Consider the following 27,531-nt stretch of genomic DNA (forward strand, 5'->3'; position numbering starts at 1 on the left):
CAAATCCTGTCTGGTTGGCGGCTCTGGCAGATCCTGTCTGGTTGGCGGCTCTGGCAGATCCTGTCTGGTTGGCGGCTCTGGCAGATCCTGTCTGGTTGGCGGCTCTGGCAGATCCTGTCTGGTTGGCGGCTCTGGCAGATCCTGACTGACGAATGGCTCTAGCGGCTCCTGACTGACTAACGGCTCTGACGGCTCGGGACAGACGGGCGGCTCTAACGGCACTGGGCAGACGGATGGCTCAGATGGCGCTGGGGAGACGGATGGCTCAGATGGCGCTGGGGAGACGGATGGCTCAGATGGCGCTGGGGAGACGGATGGCTCAGATGGCGCTGGGGAGACGGATGGCTCAGATGGCGCTGGGGAGACGGATGGCTCAGATGGCGCTGGGGAGACGGATGGCTCAGACCGGATGAGGCGCACTGTAGGCCTGGTGCGTGGTGCCGGAACTGGAGGCACCGGGCTAAGGACACGCACCTTCAGGCTAGTACGGGGAGCAGGGACAGGGCACACTGGACTCTCAAAACGCACTATGGACCTGGTGCGTGGTACCGGCACTGGTGGCACCGGGTTGAGGGCACGCACATCAGGACGAGTACGGGGAGAAGGAACAGTGTGTACAGGGCTCTGGAGACGCACAGGTGGCTTAGTGCGTGGTGCCGGAACTGGAGGCACTGGGCTGGAGACACGCACCGTAGGGAGAGTGCGTGGAGGAGGAACAGGGCTCTGGAAACGCACTGGAAGCCTGGTGCGTGGAGTAGGCACTGGTGGTACTGGGCTGGGGCGGGGAGGTGGCGCCGGAAATACCGGACCGTGCAGGCGTACTGGCTCCCTTGAGCATTGAGCCTGCCCAACCTTACCTGGCTGAATGCTCCCCGTCGCCCGACCAGTGCGGGGAGGTGGAATAACCCGCACCGGGCTATGTAGGCGAACCGGGGACACCATGCGTAAAGCTGGTGCCATGTAAGCCGGCCCAAGGAGACGTACTGGAGGCCATATATGAAGAGCCGGCTTCATGGCACTTGGCTCAATGCCCAATCTAGCCCTACCAGTGCGGGGAGGTGGAATAACCCGCACCGGGCTATGAACACGTACAGGAGACACCGTGCGCTCTACTGCGTAACACGGTGTCTGCCCGTACTCCCGCTCTCCACGGTTAGCCTGGGAAGTGGGCGCAGGTCTCCTACCTGCCCTCGGCCCACTACCTCTTAGCCCCCCCCCCAAGAAATTTTTGGGGTTTCTTCCCGGGCTTCCGTGCTAGCCGCGCACCTTCATATCTCCGCTCCTGGGCTGTGGCTGCCTCCTTCTCCTCCCCAGAGCGGCGATTCACTCCCACCTTAGCCCATGGTCCTTTTCCTTCTATGATTTCCTCCCAACTCCAGAAATCCTGCAATCCTTGTTTCGTGGACCACTGTTCGTGGTCCCGCTGCTTGATCCGGGTTTGGTGGGTGGTTCTGTAACGGAATTCCTCCTCCTCTTCATCCGAAGAGGAGGAGCAATGATTCGACCAAAATGCAGCGTTGGAGTTATACATATTATTTATTACAAGGAACAGACGAAGACGGAAAAACTCTTGAACAACAATACAAAACAACAAACGAAGTAGACAGACCTGGACTACGAACTTACACGTAACGAAGAACGAACGAACCAGTACTGACTACAAACAAAACGAACGAACGATACAGTCCCGTATGGTGCAACAAACACAGATACAGGAAACATCCACCCACAACAAACAATGTGAAAACACCTACCTTAATATGGCTCTCAATCAGAGGAAATGAAAACCACCTGCCTCTAATTGAGAACCATATCAGGTCACCCATTAACCAACACGAAACACATAACATAGACTGCCCACCCAAACTCACGCCCTGACCGACTAACACATACAAAATAACAGAAAACAGGTCAGGAACGTGACACAAGCCAACAATAGCGATAACGAATAAACCAGCAAAAGATATTAATTTTTTCACTAACCTTCTCAAACTTCTTCAGATGACAGTCCTATAACATCATATTACACAATACATATAGAGTTTGTTCGAAAATGTGCATATTTAGCGGCACAAATCGTGGTTATACAATGAGAATAGTAGCCAAGCTGCCAACAAAATGTCGGGAGAAATCTTGGGAGAGGCACCTAATCTAATCAGTAACTAATCATAAACTTGACTAAAAAATACAGGTTGGACAGCAAATGAAAGATACATTAGTTCTTAATGCAACCGCTGTGTTAGATTTTTAAAATTAACGTTACTACGACATACAGCGTGCGTTAAAGCGAGACCGCACCGAAATGAATGGCGGAATAGTAGTTTCACATTTTTCAACAGAACAACAAATTAACATCATAAATAGTTCTTACTTTTTGATGAGCTTCCATCAGAATCTTGGGCAAGTTGTCCTTTGTCCAGAAGAATCGTTGCTCGGTTGTAGATTGTCGCCTTCAACTTTGGAATTAGCAGTAAACATTAGCCATGTGGCGAAGACGTGCCCAACTCACTATAACGCAGCACAAAGAAATATCCGAAAATCGCAATATACTGATATAAACTGATATAACTCGGTTTAAAATAACTACATTATGATGTCTTTAACACCTATATCGAATAAAATCAGAGCCGGATATATCTAAGGCCTATAACGGGAGCTTTCCAGAACGCCATCCTGAGGTCTGTCTTGCGTCATGGCGAATGTTGAAAAGAGTGTACCCCACGTACCCAGACCCTTTATATGGCCTCAGATCTGCCTAGAAACTCCATTCCAATTCTCACTACTTGCTGACATCTAGGGGAAGGTGTATGCAGTGCATGTCGACCAATAGAATACATGCAAATTAATAAACTGACCCTAGAACAGACTGCCTGATTTCAGATTTCTCACTTCCTGACAGGAAGTTTGCTCCAACTTGAGTTCTGTTTTACTCACAGATATAATTCAAACGGTTTTAGAAACTAGAGAGTGTTTTCTATCCAATAGTAATAATAATATGCATATTGTACAAGCAAGAATTGAGTACGAGGCAGTTTAATTTGGGAACGAAATCTTTACAAAGTGAAAACAGCACCCCCTATTGAGAAAAGGTTAAACAACAATGAACATAGTCCTAAATTATGTCGTTACTACTCTGCATGAATCTGCTGGGAGCTAACCAACCAGGTTCAATGTTAGCTAGCTACTGTAACATTAAGCTCTAACTAGAAAAGCAAACGGTTCTGGGATACGAATAATAACGTCATACACGTAATGTTAGCTAGCTAGCTAACAGTACACTTTAGCTTGAAATTAAACCCCTTTCTGTAAAAATTTGAAACGTGTAATATTTGAAAATGTAGCTAGCTAACGCTAGACTATCTTACCGGTATACATCATCATGCATGATGGATGCGTCTCCCTGTCAAGGATGCCATGCCACAGTTGCCCTTAGTTTGAAGATGTAATCCGGAGACAGGTGTTTTCTCCATCTCTTTAGCCATCATACTCTAATTCCACTGATTTCGAAACTCGATCCTCCAGAAAGTGGAGAGCAACACTTATACAGCTCCACTACACGATAATTTTTTTTAAAGCAGCATTCGACAGGATTACCAACACAGACTGACCAGCTGAAATAGACAGAAGCCTGCTATGTGGCAGACCAATCTGAACTCCTCTCTTGGCATGTCCAGGCCACTCATTATCCCAGACAATCATGGCTAGTGGGAAGGTTTGCTCGCTTTTTCTGTGGCTTAACCAACAAGGCTCGTAATTTAACAATTTTATTCGTATTTACAGATGGCACACACGTATGTTATTATTAAGGCACATGTAAGCTCACATGTTCCAGAAAGTATTTTTGCCAAAAAATGCATTTTGATAAAAATAAATAAAAAACATAAAATTTGCTCTCCTGTGAAGTCATGACTTGCTACATACGTTTTGTTGCAGAGGAATTCAGAACCAGCTTAAAAACATACATATTATGTTAAATTATGTGAAAAGCTGTTTCAAATGCCAAAGTCAAACTACTGCCACTTGAATACAGAACAGTTTCATCTGCATACAAATTTACATCAGCTGTCTCAATATGTCTCCAAATGTTGTTTGATATAGATAATAAACAACAGGGGACCTACAATTGATCAGACTTCAAAGGAAAGATTCACCCATTTTGAATGTTCTACTGTTTTTGTGATGTTCTGTCGATTCTCTGTGTCATTTCAAGCAGACAGAAATTCTGCCTATATGACGTAGTCGTGTGATAAAGCCACTCTTACTACACTATATGATCAAATCAAATCAAATTGTATTTGTCACATGTGCCGAATACAACCGGTGTAGACCTTACAGTGAAATGCTTACTTACAAGCCCTTAACCAACAATGCAGTTTTAAGAAAATACCCCCCAAAAGATAAGAGATAAGAATAATAAATAATTAAAGAGCTGCAGTAAATAACAATAGCGGGGCTATATACAGGGGGTACCGGTACATAGTCAATTTGCGGGGGCACTGGTGTCAAGGTAAATGAGGTAATATGTACATGTAGGTAGAGTTATTAAAGTGACTATGCATAGATAATAACAGAGAGTAGCAGCAGTGTAGAAGGGGGGTGGGGGGCAATGCAAATAGTCAGACTAGCCATTTGATTATATGTTAAGGAGTCTTATTGCTTTGGGGTAGAAGCTGTTCAGAAGCCTCTTGGACCTAGACTTGGCGCTCCGGTACCGCATGCCGTGCGGTAGCAGAGAGAACAGTCTATGACTAGGGTGGCTGGAGTCTTTGACAATTTTTGGGGCCTTCCTCTGACACCGCCTGGTATAGAGGTCCTGGATGGCAGGAAGCTTGGCCCTGGTGATGTACTGGGCCGTATGCACTACCCTCTGTAGTGCCTTGCCGAGCAGTTGCGATACCAGGCAGTGATGCAACCCGTCAGGATGCTCTCGATGGTGCAGCTGTAAAACCTTTTGAGGATCTGAGGACCCATGCCAAATCGTTTCAGTCTCCTGAGGGGGAATAGGTTTTGTCGTGCCCTCTTCACGACTGTCTTGGCGCGTTTGGACCATGATAGATCCTTAGTGATGTGGACACCGAGGAACTTGAAGCTCTCTACTCTCTCCACTACAGCCCTGTCGAAGTTGCAAAAGCCCTGTGCTCAGCCATCTAATTCCTGTAGTCCAAAATCTGTTCCTTTGTCTTGCTGACATTGAGGGAGAGATTGTTGTCCTGGCACCACACTGCCAGGTTTCTGACCTCCTACCTATAGCCTGTCTCATCGTTGTTGGTAATCAGTGCAGCAAACCTAATGACGGTGTTGGAGTCGTGTCTTGCCATGCAGTCATGGGTGAACAGGGAGTCCAGGAGGGGACTGAGTACGCACTTAAGGGGGCCCCCGTGTTGAGGATCAGCGTGGCAGACGTGTTGTTACCTAAAGCTAAAGCGTACTATTCCCAGGGTCCTTAGCTTAGTGATGAGCTTTGAGGGCACTATGGTGTTGAACGCTGAGCTGTAGTCAATGAATAGCATTCTCACGTAGGTGTTCCTTTTGTCCAGATGGGATAGGACAGTGTTGAGTGCAATAGAGATTGCATCATCTGTGGATCTGTTGTGGCGCTATGCAAATTGGAGTGGGTCTAGGGTTTCTGGGATAATGGTGTTGATGTGAGCCAGGACCAGACTTTCAAAGCAATTCATGGCTACAAACGTGAGTGCTACAGGTTAATAGTCATTTAGACAGGTTACTTTTCATGTTCTTGGGCACAGGGACTATGGTGGTCTGCTTGAAACATGTTGGTATTACAGACTCAGTCAGGGACAGGTTGAAAATGTCAGTGAAGACACTTGCCAGTTGGTCAGCGCATGCTCGGAGTACACGTCCTGGTAATCCGTCTGACCCTTTAGCTCAGTGCGACTGTTGCCTGTAATCCATGGCTTCTGGTTGGGGTATGTACGTACAGTCACTGTTGGGACAACGTCGTTGATGCACTTATTGATGTTGCCAATGACTGATGTGGTGTACTCCTCAAAGCCATCGGAAGAATCCCGGAACATATTCCAGTCTGTGCTAGCAAAACAGTCCTGTAGTTTAGCATCTGCTTCATCTGACCATTTTTTTATAGACCGAGTCACTGGTGCTTCCTGCTTTAACCTTTCTAGGGTAGGGGGCAGTATTTTGACGTCCGGATGAAAAGCGTGCCCAAAGTAAACCGCCTGTTACTCAGGCCCAGAAGCTAGGATATGCATATGCATATATGGTAGTATTGGATAGAAAACACTCTAAAGTTTCCAAAACTGTTAAAATAATGTCTGTGAGTATAACAGAACTGATATGGCAGGCAAAAACCTGAGGAAAATCCATCCAGGAAGTGGCATTCTTTTGAATTGAATGTTTTTCCATTGAAAGCCTATCCACCATATAAATGGATGTGACCTAGATTGCAGTTCCTATGGCTTCCACTAGATGTCAACAGTCTTTAGACATTGTTTCAGGCTTTTATTCTGAAAAATTTGTAAGAATGACAACGTTTTCTGAGTGGTCGCTCGAAGAACAAGAGCTTTTTGCGCACACGACTGGGAGCGCGCCCCCCGTTCTTTTTCCTTTGTATTGAATACGCTATTGTCCGGTTGAAATATTATTGATTATAAAGACAATAGACACCCTGAGGATTAATAAAAAACATTGTTTGACATGTTTCGACAAACTTTACCTGTACTATTTGGATCTATTCGATTGCCGATTGTGACCGCCATTGAGCCAGTGGATTACTGAACAAAACGCGCTAACAAAACAGAGTTTTTTTGGATATAAAGAGGGACTTTATCGAACAAAACAAACATTTATAGTGTAACATGGAGTCTTGTGAGTGCAACCATATGAAGATCATCAAAGGTAAGTGATACATTATTTAGCTATTTCTGACTTTCGTGACTAATCTACTTGGCTGGAAAATGTTTGTATGCTTTTGTAAGCGGGGCGCTGTCCTCAGATAATCACATGGTATGCTTTCGCCGTAAAGCCTTTTTGACACAGCGGCTGGATCTGACACAGCGGCTGGATTAACAAGAAGTTTTAATCTTTAAGCCAATGTATAACACTTGTATATTTTATGAATGTTTATTATGAGTAATTCCGTATTTTGTAATTGGCGCTCTGCAATTTCACCGGATGTTGGCAAGGAGGGATGCCACCTACCCTAGAGAGATACATTTTTGCAGTCTGTGCTAGCAAATCAGTCCTGTAGCTTAGCATCTGCTTCATCTGACCACTTTTTATTGATCTAGTCACTGGGACTTCCTGCTTTAATTTTTGCTTGTAAGCGGGAATCAGGAGGATAGAATTATGGTCAGATTTGCTAAACGGAGGGCGAGGGAGAGCTTTGTATGTGTCTCTGTGTGTGGAGTAAAGGTGGTCCAGAGTTTTTCCTCTGGTTGCACATTTGACATGCTGATAGAAATTTGGTAAAATGGATTTAAGTTTTCCCTGCATTAACGTCCCCGGCTGCTTGGAGCTACGCCTCTGGGTGAGCGTTTTCTTGTTTGCTTATGGCGGAGTACTGCTCATTCAATGCTGTCTTACTGCCAGCCTCTGACTGTGGTGGTATGTAAACAGCTACGAAAAATACAGATGAAAAATCTCTAGGTAGATAGTGAGGTAGCTTATCATGAGATACTCTACCTCAGGCGCGCAATAGCTCGAGACTTTCTTAGATATCGTGCACCAGCTGTTATTTACAAAAATACATAGTCCGCCGCCCCGGATGCAGCTGTTCTACCCTGCCGATGCAGCGTATAACCAGCCAGCTGTATGTTGATAGTGTCGTCGTTCAGCTACGACTCCTTGAAGCATAAGATATTACAGTTTTGAATGTCCCATTGGTAGTTTAATCTTCATCGTAGGTCATCTATTTTATTGTCCAAAGATTGCACGTCTGCGAGCGGAATGGAAGGAAGTGGGGGTGTATTCGATCACCTACGAATTCTCAGAAGGCAGCCTGCCCTCTGGCCCCTTTTTTCTGCCTCCTCTTCATGCAAATCACGGGGATCTGGGCCTGTTCCTGAGGAAGCAGTATATCGTTCGTGTCGGGCTTGTCAGACTCATTATAAGAAAAAAAGGATTCTGCCAGTCCGTGGTGAGTAATCGCAGTTCGGATGTCCAGAAGTTATTTTCGGTCACAAGAGACGGTAGCGGCAACATTATGTAAAAAAATAAGTTACAAACAATACAAATAAACGAACAAGAAGCACAATCGGTTGGGGACACGTAAAATGTCTGCCTTCTTCTCCAGCGCCACTGGGGATGTCATAACTTGGAAGGATGTCTTCTCTCGAATAAGCCATTAACTTTTACTGCCTCAGAAACCCGGATCCGGGATCACCCCCCACCCCCCCACACTGATTAGCATCACTAGCATAGCGTCACATTTAAATAGTAGCATCTAAATATCATTAAATCACAAGTCCAAGACACCAAATGAAAGATACAGATCTTGTGAATAAAGTCACCATTTCAGATTTTTAAAATGTTTTACAGGGAAGACAAAATATGTAAATCTATTAGCTAACCATGTTAGCAAAAGACACCCTTTTTCTTTGTCCACCATTTTTTCTCAACACCAGTAGCTATCACCAATTCGGCTAAACTAAGATATTGATAGCCACTAACCAAGAAAAAACCTCATCAGATGACAGTCTGATAACATATTTATGGTATAGGATAGGTTTTGTTAGAAAAATGTGCATATTTCAGGTATAAATCATAGTTTGCCATTGCAGCCACCATCACAAATCTCACCAAAGCGACTAGAATTACTACAGAGAGCAATGTGTATGACCAATTTACTCATCATAAAACATTTCATAAAAATAGACAAAGCATAGCAATGGAAAGACACAGATCTTGTGATTTCAGACAATATTTCAGATTTTCTAAGCGTTTTACAGCGAAAACACAATAAATCGATAAGTTAGCATACCACATGTGCAAACGTCACCCCAGCATGAATTCAAGCCAAAGGGAGCGATATCGTTATCATCGCCAAAAGATATACATTTTTTCACTAACCTTTTCAGAATTCTTCCGATGACACTCCTGTAACATCATATTACAACATACATATATTGTTTGTTCGAAAATGTGCATATTTAGCCATAAAAAACCGTGGTTATACAATGAAAATAGTAGCAAATCAAGCCTCAACATGTCGGACGCCATCTTTCATAGTGATCTAGTTTAATCGAAAGCTAATCATATACTTGACTAAAAAATACAGGGTTGACAGGAATCGAAAGACAAATTAGTTCTTAATGCAATCGCTGATTTACATTTCTAAAATTATCCTTACTGTGCAATACAGGGTTCGCCAAGCGAAGCTATAGCAAACAAAATGGCGGAATATGCGTTTAAAATATTTCGACAGAACAACGATTTATCATATTAAATATTTCTTACTATGAGGTGATTTTCCATCAGATTCTTGGGCAATGTATCCTTTCTTGGGTCTAATCTTCTTTTGGTCGAAAGATGTCCTCTGTCCGTCGAAATGCCCACTAACGTTCGACCGGGACCCCGAAACGTGCCCAAAGCTTCAAAGAGCATCACATAGAAATTCCTCAAAATCGCACTAAACGGATATAAATTGCTATAAAACGGTTTAAATTAACTACGTTATGATGTTTCTAACTCCTATATCGAATTAAATTACAGACGGATACATTTCACGTTGATAACCGAGCCTTTGAAAATGGCATCCCGAGGTCCTCTTCTGCGTAATGGCCAGAGTCGAAAGGGGGGCTACCCTCACTCCTTGGCCTTTTATAACCTCTGAGAGCTACGCAGAAAGCCCATTCCACTTCTCATTGGTTACTGACATCCAGGGGAAGGCGGGTGCAGTTCATGTCGTTCCATAGGATACACACAGACCTTAAAAACTGATCTGAAACCAGAGCTTCGCTCTCAGACCTTCGCACTATCTGTCATGGATTTCGCTGTAGAAAGAGTTCTGGGTCACCCACAGACATAATTCCAACGGTTTATGAAACTAGAGAGTGTTTTCTATCCAATAGAATTTATAATATGCATATTGTACGAGCAAGAATTGAGCACGAGGCAGTTTAATTTGGCGACACCCAGAAAAAATAAATGCTAACTGCTCCCCCTATTGACAAAAGGTTAATCATATTTTTGGTCTAGCACATTTCTCCTATTTGTCTGCCTCTTCAGTCCAGGTTGCATTGCATGGTGCTGTTACCAGAGATATTAGATAGAGGAGATCAAATCAAATCAAATCAAATTTTATTTGTCACATACACATGGTTAGCAGATGTTAATGCGAGTGTAGCGAAATGCTTGTGCTTCTAGTTCCGACAATGCAGTAATAACCAACAAGTAATCTAACCTAACAATTCCACAACTACTACCTTATACACACAAGTGTAAAGGGATAAAAAATATGTACATAAAGATATATGAATGAGTGATGGTACGGAACGGCATAGGCAAGATGCAGTAGATGGTATAGTGTACAGTCTATACATATGAGATGAGTAATGTAGGGTATGTAAACATTATATTAAGTGGCATTGTTTAAAGTGGCTAGTGATACATTTTTACATAACTTCCATCAATTCCCATTATTAAAGTGGCTGGAGTTGAGTCAGTATGTTGGCAGCGGCCACTAAATGTTAGTGGTGGCTGTTTAACAGTCTGATGGCCTTGAGATAGAAGCTGTTTTTCAGTCTCTCGGTCCCTGCTTTGATGCACCTGTACTGACCTCGCCTTCTGGATAATAGCGGGGTGAACAGGCAGTGGCTCGGGTGGTTGTTGTCCTTGATGATCTTTATGGCCTTCCTGTGACATCGGGTGGTGTAGGTGTCCTGGAGGGCAGGTAGTTTGCCCCCGGTGATGTGTTGTGCAGACCTCACTACCCTCTGGAGAGCCTTACGGTTGTGGGCGGAGCAGTTGCCGTACCAGGCGGTGATACAGCCCGACAGGATGCTCTCGATTGTGCATCTGTAGAAGTTTGTGAGTGCTTTTGGTGACAAGCCGAATTTCTTCAGCCTCCTGAGGTTGAAGAGGCGCTGCTGCGCCTTCTTCACAACGCTGTCTGTGTGGGTGGACCAATTCAGTTTGTCCGTGATGTGTACACCGAGGAACTTAAAACTTTCCACCTTCTCCACTACTGTCCCGTCGATGTGGATAGGGGGGTGCTCCCTCTGCTGTTTCCTGAAGTCCACAATCATCTCCTTTGTTTTGTTGACGTTGAGTGTGAGATTATTTTCCTGACACCACACTCCGAGGGCCCTCACCTCCTCCCTGTAGGCCGCCTCGTCGTTGTTGGTAATCAAGCCTACCACTGTAGTGTCGTCCGCAAACTTGATGATTGAGTTGGAGGCGTGCATGGCCACGCAGTCGTGGGTGAACAGGGAGTACAGGAGAGGGCTCAGAACGCACCCTTGTGGGGCCCCAGTGTTGAGGATCAGCGGGGTGGAGATGTTGTTACCTACCCTCACCACCTGGGGGCGGCCCGTCAGGAAGTCCAGGACCCAGTTGCACAGGGCGGGGTCGAGACCCAGGGTCTCGAGCTTGATGACGAGTTTGGAGGGTACTATGGTGTTAAATGCTGAGCTGTAGGCGATGAACAGCATTCTCACATAGGTATTCCTCTTGTCCAGATGGGTTAGGGCAGTGTGCAGTGTGGTTGCGATTGCGTCGTCTGTGGACCTATTGGGTCGGTAAGCAAATTGGAGTGGGTCTAGGGTGTCAGGTAGGGTGGAGGTGATATGGTCCTTGACTAGTCTCTCAAAGCACTTCATGATGACGGAAGTGAGTGCTACGGGGCGGTAGTCGTTTAGCTCAGTTACCTTAGCTTTCTTGGGAACAGGAACAATGGTGGCCCTCTTGAAGCATGTGGGAACAGCAGACTGGGATAAGGATTGATTGAATATGTCCTTAAACACACCAGCCAGCTGGTCTGCGCATGCTCTATTTAGTGTGTCTGGGAGCAAGACATCCTGGTCCGCGACGGGGCTGGTTTTCTTTTTGTAATCTGTGATTGACTGTAGACCCTGCCACATACCTCTTGTGTCTGAGCTGTTGAATTGCGACTTTACTTTTTCTCTATACTGGGACTTAGCTTGTTTGATTGCCTTGCGGAGGGAATAGCTACACTGTTTGTATTCGGTCATGTTTCCGGTCACCTTGCCCTGGTTAAAAGCAGTGGTTCGCGCTTTCAGTTTCACGCGAATGCTGCCATCAATCCACAGTTTCTGGTTTGGGAATGTTTTAATCGTTGCTGTGGGTACGACATCGTCAATGCACTTTCTAATGAACTCGCTCACCGAATCAGCGTATTCGTCAATGTTGTTGTTGGACGCAATGCGGAACATATCCCAATCCACGTGATCGAAGCAGTCTTGAAGCGTGGAATCAGATTGGTCGGACCTGCGTTGAACAGATCTGAGCGCGGGAGCTTGCTGTTTTAGTTTCTGTTTGTAGGCTGGGAGCAACAAAATGGAGTCGTGGTCAGCTTTTCCGAAAGGAGGGCGGGGGAGGGCCTTATATGCGTCGCTGAAGTTAGTATAACAAGTATAACAATGATCCAAGGTTTTACCAGCCCTGGTAGCACAATCGATATGCTGATAGAATTTAGGGAGTTTTGTTTTCAGATTAGCCTTGTTAAAATCCCCAGCTACGATGAATGCAGCCTCAGGGTGTGTGGTTTCCAGTTTACAAAGAGTCAGATAAAGTTCGTTCAGGGCCATCGATGTGTCTGCTTGGGGGGGGGGATATATACGGCTGTGATTATAATCGAAGAGAATTCCCTTGGTAGATAATGCGGTCGACATTTGATTGTGAGGAATTCTAAATCTGGTGAACAGAATGACTTGAGTTCCTGTATGTTGTTATGATCACACCACGTCTCGTTGATCATAAGGCATACACCCCCGCCCCTCTTCTTACCAGAAAGATGTTTGTTTCTGTCGGCGCGATGCGTGAAGAAACCAGCTGGCTGCACCGACTCCGTTAGCGTCTCTTGAGTGAGCCATGTTTCCGTGAAGCAAAGAACGTTACAATCCCTGATGTCTCTCTGGAATGTTACCCTTGCTCGGATTTCATCAACCTTATTGTCAAGAGACTGGACATTGGCGAGTAGTATGCTAGGGAGTGGAGCGCGATGTGCCCGTCTCCGAAGCCTGACCAGGAGACCGCTTCGTTTGCCCCTTTTTCGGCGTCGTTGTTTAGGGTCACCGGCTGGGATCAGATCCATTGTATTGGGTGGAAGGCAAAACACAGGATCCTCTTCGGGAGAGTCATATTCCTGGTTGTAACGATGGTGAGTTGATGTTGCTCTTATATTCAGTAGTTCCTCCCGACTGTATGTAATGAAACCTAAGATTACCTGGGGTACCAATGTAAGGAATAACACATAAAAAAACAAAATACTGCATAGTTCCCTAGGAACGCGAAGCGAGGCGGCCATCTCGGTCGGCGCCGGAAGTAGAGGTTTTCCATTGGAATTCAATTGGGCAATTAATGGATGAACATATAACGCCCCACCCATCAGACTGTCGACCAATCCCATTCACGTTCTCATGTTGCATCACGCCGTTGCTAAACTAATCATCACGCAATCCCTTTTCAAAGTCAGGGTATTAGTCGAGAAACGTGTCTATTTTCCTTGAAAGTACATAATGTCACGATTCCAAAGCTATACAATATTACAGATATCGAGTTCATTATTTCCTCTGAAAAGATTTGTAATGTTGTACTTCCAGTGGTGTAACACATATGCTTGGTTTGTAAATTATGTTTTTGGATAGTGCCCCTGGCTATCTGTAAATTCAAAAAACAAGAAAATTGTGCTGTCTGGTTTGCTTAATATAAGACATTTTAAATTATTTATACTTTTACTTTTGATACTTAAGTATATCTTAGCAATTACATTTTATTTTAATACTTAAGTATATTTAAAACCAAATACTTTTAGACTTTTACTCAATTAGTATTTTACTGGGTAGCTTTTACTTTTACTTGTGTCATTTTCAGTATGACAATTGGGTACTTTTTCCACCACTGTGTACTTCTTGTTGACGAAATTCATGCTAATGTTGGGTTTTTGAGCTTGCGCCCAATTGACTCCCATTATTTCCTTGAAGGAGAGCTCTCCTTGTCCCAGAATTGCCAAGAATGCACTGCCTTAGCTAGCTAGCCAGCCAGCCGATAGAGAAAGCATTACATTGTGGATTTTGTAGTCAACTTGAGCTGCAAAAGATTTCCACAACGATTTTCACATGTTGCTACCAACATTATTATAATGCCAAAATCAAACATTTGTTCACAAAAAATATTGTTCTCACGTATTCATGTTATTTAACACTGTAAATTATAGGAATGAGTGGTTTTGGGTGGATTTTTCCTTTAACACACTGGGTTATTTTTTATTTATTTTATTTAACCCTTATTTTACCAGGTAAGTTAACTGAGAACACATTCTCATTTACAGCAACAACCTGGGAAATAGTTACAGGGGAGAAGAAGGTTGATGAATGAGCCAGTTGGAAGCTGGGGATGATTAGGTGGCCATGATGGTATGAGGGCCAGATTGGGATTTTAGCCTGGACACTGGGGTTAGCACCCCTACTCTTACGATAGCACCCCTACTCTTAGTTACCACAGAGAGTCAGGACACCCGTTTAACGTCCCATCCAAAAAACGGCACCCTACACAGGGAAATGTCCCCAATCATTGCCCTGGGGCATTGGGATATTTTTTTAGACCAGAGGAAAGAGTGCCTCCTACTGGCCCTCCAATACCACTTCCAGCAGCATATGGTCTCCCACCAGGACCAACCCTGCTTAACTTAGGAGGCAAGCTAGCAGTGGGATACAGGGTTGTATGCTGCTGGTTATGCTGCTGGTTCAATTTGACAAGTAGTTCACAAACCACTCCGGAGCATGACAAGTAATCCCAATACACTTCAATCTCTGCACCAAGACAGTATAGTCCACAGTGTTAAATGCCTTTGACAAGTCTATGAATACAGATACACAATGTAGCTTCTTATCCAGGGCACAATGAATATAATTCAAAATCTTCAAAGTTGCTGTGACAGTGCTGTGGCTAGAACTGAAACCTGATTGCATACCACTCAAAGTATTGTTTTCCTGGAGGCAGGCTTTAAACTGCTTATTGACTAGGAACTCCAATACCTTTACCAGAACAGACAATTTAGATATGGGGCGATAGATATTCAGTAGAGTGGGAACACCTACTTTCAAAAGAGGTAGGACAAATGCTGATTTCTACATCTTGGGGTTTTCATTACATTCTATGGTGATATTAAAGATGCATGTTAAATGGGGAGCAATGATGTCTGCAGCTAATTGTAGTAGGCGGGGTCTAGATGATCAGGGCCAGGGGAATTTTTGACATCAATTGTTTCAGGGCACTTCTGAAACAGAGAAAGGCAAGAAGGAGAACCAGGAGAATGAGTGCTCGGGAGTGTCAGGTAATTTCACATGGGGCTCATGTTGACCTCAGGTTGATCAAATAATCTGCCTGCATCAAGAAAATGTTGATTGAAAGAGTTCAGAATAGAGGTTATCACAGTTACCACCTGTGAGTCAACCAGCAGTTGTTTAGGGAGCTGTGCATCTGTAACGGCTGTCCTCCTCCTCTTCGGAAGAAGAGGAGGAGTAGGGATTGGACCAAAGCGCAGCGTGGAATGTGGACATAATGAAGTTTATTAAAGTAAAGACGAAAACCGAAAACACTTCAACAAACTACAAATAACAAAACGACGTAGACAGACCTGAACATGGAACTTACATAAATACACGAAGAACTCACGAACAGGAACAGACTACATCAAACGAACGAACAAACCGAAACAGTCCCGTGTGGTGCAAAATACACAGACACAGAAGACAATCACCCACAAACAAACAGTGTGAACAGCCTACCTTTATATGGTTCTCAATCAGAGGAAACGTCAAACACCTGTCCCTGATTGAGAACCATATAAGGCTAATTACCACTAACCTAAACATAGAAACACAAAACATAGAATGCCCACCCCAACTCACGCCCTGACCAACTAAACACATACAAAATTAACAGAAAACAGGTCAGGAACGTGACAGAACCCCCCCCTCAAGGTGCGAACTCCGGACGCACCACCAAAAGTCTAGGGGAGGGTCTGGGTGGGCATCTGTCCACGGTGGCGGCTCAGGCTCTGGGCGTGGTCCCCATCCCACCATAGTCAAACCCCGCTTTTGTAGCCTCCTCCCAATGACCACCCTCCAAATTAAACCCACCGGATTAAGGGGCAGCACCGGACTAAGGGGCAATACCGGAATGAGGGGCAACACCGGAATGAGGGGCAACACCGGAATGAGGGGCAACACCGGATTGGAGGGCGGATCCTGGCTGGCTGGCTCTGGCGGATCCTGGCTGGCTGGCTCTGGCGGATCCTGGCTGGCTGGCTCTGGCGGATCCTGGCTGGATGACGGCTCTGGCGGATCCTGGCTGGATGACGGCTCTGGCGGATCCTGGCTGGCTGGCTCTGGCTGGTCATGGCTGGATGACGGCTCTGGCTGGTCATGGCTGGATGACGGCTCTGGCTGGTCATGGCTGGATGACGGCTCTGGCTGGTCATGGCTGGATGACGGCTCTGGCTGGTCATGGCTGGATGACGGCTCTGGCTGGTCATGGCTCGCTGACGGCTCTGGCTGGTCATGGCTCGCTGACGGCTCTGGCTGGTCATGTCTGGCGGAAGGCTCTGGCTGATCCTGTCTGATGGAAGGCTCTGGCTGATCCTGTCTGGCGGAAGGCTCTGGCTGATCCTGTCTGGCAGAAGGCTCTGGCTGATCCTGTCTGGCGGAAGGCTTTGGCTGATCCTGTCTGGCGGAAGGCTCTAGCGGCTCCTGTCTGGCGGAAGGCTCTAGCGGCTCCTGTCTGGCGGACGGCTCTGTAGGCTCATGGCAGACGGGCGGCTTTGCAGGCTCATGGCAGACGGGCGGCTTTGAAGGCTCAATACAGACGGGCAGTTCATGCGGCGCTTGGCAGACGGACAGTTCAGACGGCGTTGGGCAGACGGGCAGTTCAGGCGCCGTTGGGCAGACGGGCAGTTCAGGCACCGTTGGGCAGACGGGCAGTTCAGGCGCCGCTGGGCAGACGGGCAGTTCAGGCGCCGCTGGGCAGACGGCAGACTCTGGCCGGCTGAGACGCACTGTAGGCCTGGTGCGTGGTACCGGAACTGGAGGTACCGGGCTAAGGACACGCACCATCAGGCTAGTGCGGGGAACAACAACAGGGCACACTGGACTCTCAAGGCGTACTATAGGCCTGGTGCGTGGTACCGGCACTGGTGTTACCGGGCTGAGGGCACGCACATCAGGGCGAGTACGGGGAGAAGGAACAGTGCGTACAGGGCTCTGGAGACACACAGGAGGCTTGGTGCGTGGTGTAGGCACTGGTGGTACTGGGCTGGAGACACGCACCATAGGGCTAGTGCGTGGAGGAGGAACAGGGCTCTGGAGACGCACTGGAAGCCTGGTGCGTGGTGTAGGCACTGGTGGTACTGGGCTGGAGCGGGGAGGTGGCGCCGGAAATACCGGACCGTGCAGGCGTACTGGCTCCCTTGAGCACTGAGCCTGCCCAACCTTACCTGGTTGTATGCTCCCCGTCGCCCGACCAGTGCGGGGAGGTGGAATAACCCGCACCGGGCTATGTAGGCGAACCGGGGACACCATGCGTAAGGCTGGTGCCATGTAAGCCGGCCCGAGGAGACGTGCTGGTGGCCAGATATGTAGGGCCGGCTTCATGACATCCGGCTCAATACTCAATCTGGCCCGGCCGATACGAGGAGCTGGTATGTAACGCACCGGGCTATGCACACGTACAGGAGACACCATGCGCTCTACTGCGTAACACGGTGTCTGCCCGTACTCTCGCTCTCCACGGTAAGTACAGGGAGTGGGCGCAGGTCTCCTACCTGACTTCGCCACTCTCCCTCTTAGCCCCCCCCCCAAGAAATTTTTGGGGTTTACTCACAGGCTTCCTACCGCGTCGTCGTGCTGCCTCCATTCGTCGGTATCCCTCCTCGCACTGCGCCAGAGAATCCCAGGCGGGCTCCGGCACTCGCCCTGGGTTGATCGCCCACCTATCGATCTCCTCCCACGTAGTGTAGCCCAGATCCTTCTCCTGCTTCCGAGCTAGCTCCTCGAAACGCCGCCTCTCTGCTTTCGCTGCCTCCAGCTCAGCTTTGGGGCGGCGATATTCTCCTGGTTGAGCCCAGGGTCCCTTTCCGTCCAATATTTCCTTCCAAGTCCACGAGTCCTGATTCTTTGGCCGCTGCTGTTGGTTCCTCTCACGCTGCTTGATCCATGGTTGGTGGGTGATTCTGTAACGGCTGTCCTCCTCCTCTTCGGAAGAAGAGGAGGAGTAGGGATTGGACCAAAGCGCAGCGTGGAATGTGGACATAATGAAGTTTATTAAAGTAAAGACGAAAACCGAAAACACTTCAACAAACTACAAAATAACAAAACGACGTAGACAGACCTGAACATGGAACTTACATAAATACACGAAGAACTCACGAACAGGAACAGACTACATCAAACGAACGAACAAACCGAAACAGTCCCGTGTGGTGCAAAATACACAGACACAGAAGACAATCACCCACAAACAAACAGTGTGAACAGCCTACCTTTATATGGTTCTCAATCAGAGGAAACGTCAAACACCTGTCCCTGATTGAGAACCATATAAGGCTAATTACCACTAACCTAAACATAGAAACACAAAACATAGAATGCCCACCCCAACTCACGCCCTGACCAACTAAACACATACAAAATTAACAGAAAACAGGTCAGGAACGTGACAGCATCTTTAAACCTTTCACTACTTGCCCACATTTTGAGATAGTGGTCTGCTTTCAGCTTTCGGGTCATAGCCACACCCTTATTCCAAAACCATTTCCTTATGAATTCAGACTAGTTCATCTGACAACCAAGGGTTGTCTCTGCCCTTAATTCTGTATTGTTTGAAAGGGGCATGCTTGTTGCATACATCCTAGAATGCTTTATGGAGGTAAGAAAAGGCTAATATGGCATCAGAGATGTTCCACTCTATTCCTGGCAATGTTAAAAACATAATGAAAAAAACCCTGTATCAAACTGCTTCCAGTTTCTTTTCATGATGATACTGTACATGGAGGTAGTTTAGGAATTGTAGCATCCCTTACACAAGCAACAGCACAGTGATCACTTATCATTTGCAAATATACCAGAAGCATTAAAATGATGTGGAGTGTTGGTTAAGATAAGATCAATTAAAGATGATTTTAGAGGACACATTGCATTACATTTTTAACAATCTGATTAAAATTATAGGTATTACAAATTTCTTGAGTTGATCAGAGTTGAATGTCAACCAATCTAGGTTCAGGTCAGGTCGCCCATAAGCACAAATTCAGATTTCACATTCTGTGATAATAATTCAAAAATACAATCCAGAGAGCCAGCAATCGCAGACGGGGGTCTATAACAACAGGAGACAACAAGATTCAAGGATGCACAGAGATTTATATTCAAGGACAAATATTCAAATTGCTTGGGTTTGGTAAAAGAGGTCAGAATGGTTGCCGAAAACGTGTCTTTTATGTATATAGCAACACTACCACCCTTAGATTTGCGATCTGACCAAAAAACATTCATGTCTTTGTCAATGATAGATTTTTTTTGCCAGTTTTCAGAAAGACCCAGATGTATTTATGCTCTCTACGGTTTATATTCACAAAATCAAGTTTCGAAAGAAGACTTCTTACATTTATGTGCAGAAACTTCAGACCATTCTGACTTTTTAATTCAGATGGGGTAGAAATGGCAGGACCTAGGTTAGATTCCACATTTCCTGACAGTAAAAGCAGTAAAATAATGGCAAGTCTAGATAGAATTTTACAACTTTTGGATTCAGAGACTAAAGTCAAGAGGAACAAGTCTTTAACAGAAGGTATTTCAAAAGGTGCGTACAGTTCAGAGACATGGTTAAGTACCGAAAGAACAATCCGCACATGTAAACACAAGCATGCGGTTTCTCCCCCAAAAACTTGCAAAGTTCTCCAGTGCAATAGCCGGGCAAGCGTATGGTTTCTCCCAAGATGCAACATGGGAAAAACACTCAAATTTCTCTGCATTTAACCTGTTTTGGAGACTGGTTTTTGTTCTGAATTTTGGATGACTGACATGCCCAAAGTAAACTGTCTGTTACTCAGGCCCAGAAGCTAGGATATGCATATACGTAGTAGCATTGGATAGAGAACACACTAAAATAATGTCTGTGAGTATAACAGAACTGATATGGCAGACGAAAACCCGACGAAAATCCAACCTGGAATTTTCTTTTTCTTTGAGTTCACAGGCCATTTCAGTGCTTGCCTATGGGAAATACAAATAGATAGGACCCAGATTGCAGTTCCTATGGCTTCCGCTAGAGGTCAACAGTCTTTAGAAAGGGTTTCAGGCTTGTTTTTTGAAAAATTAACAAGTAGTTGGAAGAACTACAAGGTGTCTCTCATTAGAAAAGTGGTCTTGTTGGCGTGTGAATGAGGTGCGCGCTCTTCGTTATTTATCTTCCCTATTCAACATACTATTCTCTGTCTTAAATATGATAGTTTATTTAGATATTAGAGTACCTGAGGATTAATTAGAAACATTGTTTGACTTGTTTGGACGAACTTTACTGGTAACTTTTTGGATTCGTTTGTATGCATGTTGAAAGAGTGGATTACTGAGATCATTGGCGCCAACTAAACAGACTTTTTTGGATATAAAGAAGGACTTTATCGAAACAAAACGACCATTCATTGTGTAGCTGGGACCCTTGGGATTGCAAACAGAGGAAGATCTTCAAAAGGTAAGTGATTTATTTAATCGCTAATTGTGATTTTGTGACGCCTGTGCTGGTTGAAAAAGTACTTTGGTGTGGGGCTGTCCTCAGATAATCGCATGGTATGCTTTTGCCGTAAAGCCTTTTTGAAATCAGACAACGCGGTTGGATTAACAAGAAGTTACGCTTTTAAATGATGTATGACACTTGTATTTTCATGAATGTTTAATATTACGATTTTTGTATTTTGAATTTCGTGCTCTGCAATTTCACCGGATGTTGTCGTAGGTGTCCCGCTAGCGGTTCATGCACCTAAGAGGCATAACCATAAAAAACTTCTATAAATAATCTAAAATAAAATAACAATAAAGGCCAAGTAATACAATCTTAAATGCATACAAGTTCCTGAGTAAAAGCTCACAGAAGTCCACAGGCTTCAGGTACAATTCAGATCAGAGACTGCAGTTTGTAAGTGTACATGTGTGCTGGAGCAGTGAGCGAAACTTGGGGGTACCTGTACTAGACGGGGGGAGCAGGCCTGGGTAATCAGGAGCAGACCGAAAGGTGGGGGCCAAGCAGTGCAGCACACCATGGGAGTAGCATAGGTATCACACTCGCTTGGTAGAGGCTTGTGTCGGGAGGCTGGGTAGAAGAGGAGGCTTTCAACCAGACAGGTGTGTGGCCCAATGTGTTAGGGTAGACAGGCAAGGGCAGCAGGCAAGGGCAGCACCTTCTAGTGGAGAATTTATATAGCAAGTAACTTCTTGACTATATCAAAATATTACTGGAGTATTTGGAATTATTTAAAAAACACTCGCAAACAAACAGAAGCGCACAAGACACACTGTTTCAGCTGCCGTGTTGGTGGGAATATGGACATATACTATTTTTTTTTTAAACGTATTCCTAATCGGATTACAGAAGGAAATGGCCTCGGCTTTCACCTGGAATTGTTTATTTATGTTGGATAAAAAATCTAATAATTCAAACAAAATGTAAATTCCATGCTATTTATAAAGGCTTCATAAAGGCTTCATAAACACTACATAAATGTGTCACAAATCATCTATAACCTTATGTCATGCTCTGTAAAGGGTTCATAGCCCACTATGTCAAATATGACAAAAAGCTATGCTTTATAAATGGTGGCATAAACACTGCTTAATATAGGCTTCATAAATCATATTAAATTGAGGCTTCACAAAGTATTTATAAACTTGTCAGGCATTTTTGGTAGAGCATTGCAACACCAGGATAGTGGGTTCGACTTCCGTGACCACCCATACTTAAAAATGTATGCACACATGAGACTGTAAGTCGCTTTGTATAAAAGTGTCTGCTAAATGGCATATATGATTTTGCATTATATTACTCGAAATCAAATATTTCACCTTCTTTATTACTTTACATGTGATAGTCAAAATGGGGGAAAGGGCCATGAAAAATGCAATTTTTCTTCATTCAGATGACTCTGGGTAAGTAGAGAAATGACCTACATCTCTCAGTATCCTTTTTAAACAGTGCTTTACGTGCCCATGCGGTGTTTGTTATGTTATGTTATGTTAGCTCACAAAGCAGAATATCCTTTAAACCTTCATAAATAAAGCATTACATTTAGAGGATTTGCTTGATATTATCAAGTGCAGAGTTATGTAGGCCTAATGTGACAAGTTGCAACACATGACACGATACCTAACTTGAAAGATCAAGTGTTTTAAGCACCCCAGCTTCCATTGTAACATACCATGCAATCATTGCAGATAGCTTTTCAAACAGCATACATCTTCACCTAAGTAAATGTTCTTTCCAAGACATGTCACATGCCTGTATTTTATTCCGTAACCAAAGTTAGGAGAAAAAGGTTTAATAAAATACACAATATCGTTATAAGAGCCAGTGGATCCATGAATAAACAACTGATCAAGTGGTCTGCTCTGCTCGGCTCACTTCCCCTGCTTGTCTCAGATCTACCTCCCTGGCAGGCTTGTCAAATGAGGGATGACACTAATCATGTTAATGTGAGATGGGCTGGTGGGATTCTCCTTACTTTGATCAGAGTAATGACATTGTTTCTAATCAACCTGATTCACATGCATTTCCCTGTTTGCCTACATTACCGGTTCACTCTACTTTTCTGAATGGTGTTTTTCCACTTATACCATCAATTAATTCTCCTCTCACCCCCCTCCTCAGCCACTCCATACTTCAGACAGGTTCAGATTAATCCTCATGGTGTGTAAAGGTGTTAAAAACAGCAGGTTTGAAACAGAACATGAGATAAGGTTTAGAATGAGTCTTTGTCAACCTTACAAAGGTTGATTTTGACACATTTTGACTAGTAACATGGACTTCGTTCATGTTCATTCAGAATCCCCACCATGGCATGTCCATGATCATCCTCTCCCACTGCCTCCCTCGGTCCAGACCTATCTAATTTCGGGGGATCCCGAGTGGCGCAGCGGTCCAGCACACTGCATCTCAGTGCTAGAGGCATCACTACAGACTCTGGTTCGATTCCAGGCTGTATCACAACCGGCCATGATTGGGAGTCCCATAGGGCGGCGCACAATTGGCCCAGCGTCGTCCGGGTTAGGGTTTGGCCGGGGTAGGCCGTCATTGTAAATAATAATTTGTTCTTAACTGACTTGCCTAGTTAAATAAAGGTTAAATAAATTAACACTGGTAGATCAGTTAGTTACTTTCAGGAAGTTTCTTCTGCACTTCTGCACTTCTGCACAAAACAGATATCTATTCCCACAAACAAGTCGTGATGAGTTTGTCAGGGCACAGTCATTTCACTGGATCTGTGGAGGAATTGGATGCATGAGTGCTTAAGTGTAGGAGAATGTTGAAGTTGGGGTTGCTTAGGGCTGCGGTTGCACAGAGCCATTTGTCTTTAAGCTTTGTTTTTTGGAGGTCGTCTCTGTAGTTTTCCCTGTGCAACAGTCCATTATTTGCTCTGGCTCGCTCTCCAGAGCCCACGGGACTACTCCTGTCCAGCATGCTGACACAAATCTAACAAATGATTGCATGCAAAAAAGGCCGGGCAGGGGGGGGCGATAGGGGCTAAAGACTATATTTATCCTATGTCTTATTCCCATAATGTGACTCGTGGAAAATCCTTATTTGATCTTCAGTGTCAGTTTTTGTGAGGAACATTACACTTCAGTTGGACAGTTGCACCAGTCCCATATCTAGAGAAAAACAACTTGGGTGAAAGAATCCTGTGAAAACCCATGAAGATTTCACTTATGATTGGAGAGTGATTTGGAGCCTCCTAATTGAAATTGCTACAGCTCCAGGTTTACCCCCTGCCTCTCTTCCCTTCCCCTGTATTGACATTGGCAGGCTTGACACAAGGCCAATATGAGTGTGACACTTGCAGAATCAAGCCTCTATTCATGCATGCAGCTACTCAGGCCTACAGCAGAGTGTGGAACCCCAAGGGGGAGTTGGTGATGATTGCCTGGCGGTTTTTTGATTATATGAGGTCCGCTCTCTTGTTTTGTCAGGGATTCTTATTGGGTTTTGGACTTTTTTAGAAGTTGGACTGCTATTCATGGCTCACTCAGAGTGTGTTGGTGAATAGGCTATGTCGAGCTCAGCCCTAGCAGACACTATAGACTGTGGGTAAAGGAAGACCACCAACATACGACTGCTCAATGTGCCCCCTCCTAATGACCAATAACCTTGTACCATTCTGTCCATTCTGTGAAGATGAGTTTTAATGGGGTCACCTTGTCTCCTAATTCAACAGCCAACTGCTGTATTTCATCCCTTCATTGGGATTGAGTGTGTCATTGCTAAGTCCCCGACTCAAGCATTAGATCAATCATCATCTTATACAAACCCTCAATTGTCAAGCGATGCACAGTCTTTCAAAGTCTTTTTTTCATCTGTCTGTTCTCTGCTGATGAAAAGATCTCTGTTTTAGAAATTGTTTGATGTTCTAGAGATGACATTGTGAACCCATTGCGGTTTGTGGTTTCTGAATCTGAGGGATATTTAAAAGTGAGGGAGGAATATAGACAGGATTTGAAAGGATATTTGATTTTAACTTTACACTTTGCTGAAACTGCCTGGATTTGCTAACAGGTGCGGATATCAGAGCTAAGCCGTATTACAGGAGAGTGTTCTGTGTCTTCTAAAATTATTCAGAAATTCTACAAAGACTTAAGCATGAGCAAGTAACTCTCCTACGCTACAGTACATTTTCTAAACGACCATCCACCCTCTCCACCTGTGCTATGTTAGCCGTTGATTGCTGTGACCTACAGTCTTTACTGACCTTTAAATGGACACCTCTTTCTCTGCAGGTGGCTAGTGGAGAAGATGTCTTGACCCAGATATATCTTATTGACTATAGATGCTCACGTGTCTCTCTCTCTCTCTAGGTGGCTAGTAATTGAGTATCTTACTGACCTTACACACCTAACTTCCCTCTCTGTAGGTGGCCAATGGAGGAGTATTTAAATGTCTGTCTCTGCAGGTGGCTAGTGGAAGAGTATTTTACTAATCTTATATACCCACTTCTCTCTCTGCAGGTGGCCAGTGGAGGAGATGCTACCCAGGGGCAGGTGGAGATCTTCTCCCTGAACAGGCCCACGCCACGCCCAGTGAAGAGCCTCCAGGTGGGGGCCCCAGTGAGGTGTCTGGAGTATGTGCCTGAACCCAGCCCCCCAGAGGAGATGGAGGCTGTGGCCCTCAGGAGCCCTACTGGGGTGGGGAACACCATTTGTCTGGGACTGGACGATGGAAGGTGAGGTCAACACAGCTTTTAGAGAAATTGTCAAATACAATAGTGTAAGTTACATTTAAGTAATGTGGATGGATGCATGGATGGATGATGATACAGAAATATTATTGTATTTATTATTGTTGGTCACCACTATTATCCTACTTACGAAGTCTATTTGTTTTCACAGAGTCATATTCTGTATCACCATGCAGTATAGTATGTTAGGTTAATCTCAAGACTAACAAAATCTGTCAATAGTAGATGGGACGAAGAAATCAGAGTTGATTTCATACACCTCGAATCCTGGTGCTCAACCATTTCTTATTTTCCCATCTACTGTTTATATTTTCAGATTTTACTGCATGTAATGGAGGAATAGTTGAATCTCAGACTGTTACAATCCTGGTGATTAGATTACTTTCTAAGAGAAAACAGTCCTCTTGCATCTCATATTGCCAGTTTACTGTAGTTATTTTCCTCTGCAATTTGTTTGTTAATCATTTGGGCACCAGAATAAAATGAAAAGTGTGCAGTTTATTTGTTTATGTTGACTCATTCACTCTATGTGTCCTGAGAGGAGGGAAAATACAAAGTGTAATAGAAGCACAATTTCAGCATTTATTTTTGTGGAACACAATCGACTGTCAACTAGTTAACGTTCTCTTTCGAGAAATAAATATATTTTTCCAAAGGTGTGCATTTGTTCATTGTAAATTTAGGAAAAATGTGCATAACAGTCAGTGAAGTTCAGATGGAATATTAAACACGAGAAAGAGCGAGGGGCTGCACACAGACAATACAAGGTCCAAAGTGCCCAGTTACATCAAGGTACTCAGTCTTCATAAATGATGTTCATTTATCATGTACAGTGTACATTGTTCCTGCTCCTTTTGCCACCAGAATCCTGGTGTATGGCAGTGTGGACACTGCAGCCCAGTGCCTGTTGACCCTGTGTAATCCTCAGCGCTGCCCTGTCCTGTGCCTCAAACACTCCATCAACTTCCTGTTCGCTGGGCTCAGAGATGGAACCATGATGGTGTATGGACGAAGTAATGGTGGTAAGGTCTTTCCAAGGTCTCCCCCTGTATGTCAGGAAGATAGTCATCAGATTTCAATCCAAAATGACAGAATTGATGAATCATCACATTACTAACATAGCAATGTTCGCTACATAGAAGTATATGTTTCAAGCCATCACCATTATAGCAAGGAAAGCAATCACAGCACAATTAAAGCAGGAGAATGGAATAATTGTATAATTACGTTACGCCACTAATGCTCTTAGCTAGTAATTTGTATTAATTCAGGTAATCATTTCATTCACTCATTAGCCTACTGTAGCAACAATGTTTAAGCATTGTATTGTATGAAATGTGACATTAAAATTGAATAGTTATTTCGATATTAGACATTATTAACAGGGCTTGTATCTGTAAAAAAAGGCTTTTAATTAATCAATCAAATTAGTAGTGCAAATATTATTCTTATTGTTTCCTTGTTTCAATTTGTACATCTTTCAAATTCCCATGCATGTCTCTTTCTTTTGCAGTGAATGCCTCAGTGAGTGTGTGAGAAATATAATTTCTGTCATGCGTTCAGTCTACATGCGGAGATGTGCTATGAGTGATAGGATTTTCAGGGAATCCATCAAGTGGATGCGTTTGCAAAAAGCCAATTAATTTCAGACAAGCAACATTGGAAAATATTTTAAATACTTAAAATACCTCTTTTCATGCCCATTCTTGGTGATCTTCACTACCAGTTAGTGTAAGGAAATGACTCCTGAAGTCACCATACAGTGGTTGGTGTGCTCATGTTGTGGTCAGACAGGCATATCATAGGGCTAGGAGCACCATCTCAACACTCATTCTCCCAGTAGGTCATCACAGCCTGCGGTAGCACAATGGCTGCCCGTT

At 44.5% G+C, this 27,531-nt stretch overlaps 1 protein-coding gene across 1 annotated transcript in view; it reads left to right on the plus strand.

Annotated features, from left to right (window-relative positions):
- The window catches only part of LOC120059425 (rho guanine nucleotide exchange factor 10-like protein), a 124,576-nt gene that overhangs the window by 84,028 nt on the left and 13,017 nt on the right, over positions 1-27,531 (plus strand). Inside the window, exons 22-23 of the mRNA XM_039008470.1 lie at positions 25,422-25,636; positions 26,516-26,673. Coding sequence (XP_038864398.1) covers positions 25,422-25,636; positions 26,516-26,673 — 373 coding nt within the window. The remainder of the gene's footprint in view (positions 1-25,421; positions 25,637-26,515; positions 26,674-27,531) is intronic.

This window comes from Salvelinus namaycush, chromosome 2 (genome assembly GCF_016432855.1).
Source record: "Salvelinus namaycush isolate Seneca chromosome 2, SaNama_1.0, whole genome shotgun sequence".
NCBI lineage: Eukaryota > Metazoa > Chordata > Actinopteri > Salmoniformes > Salmonidae > Salvelinus > Salvelinus namaycush.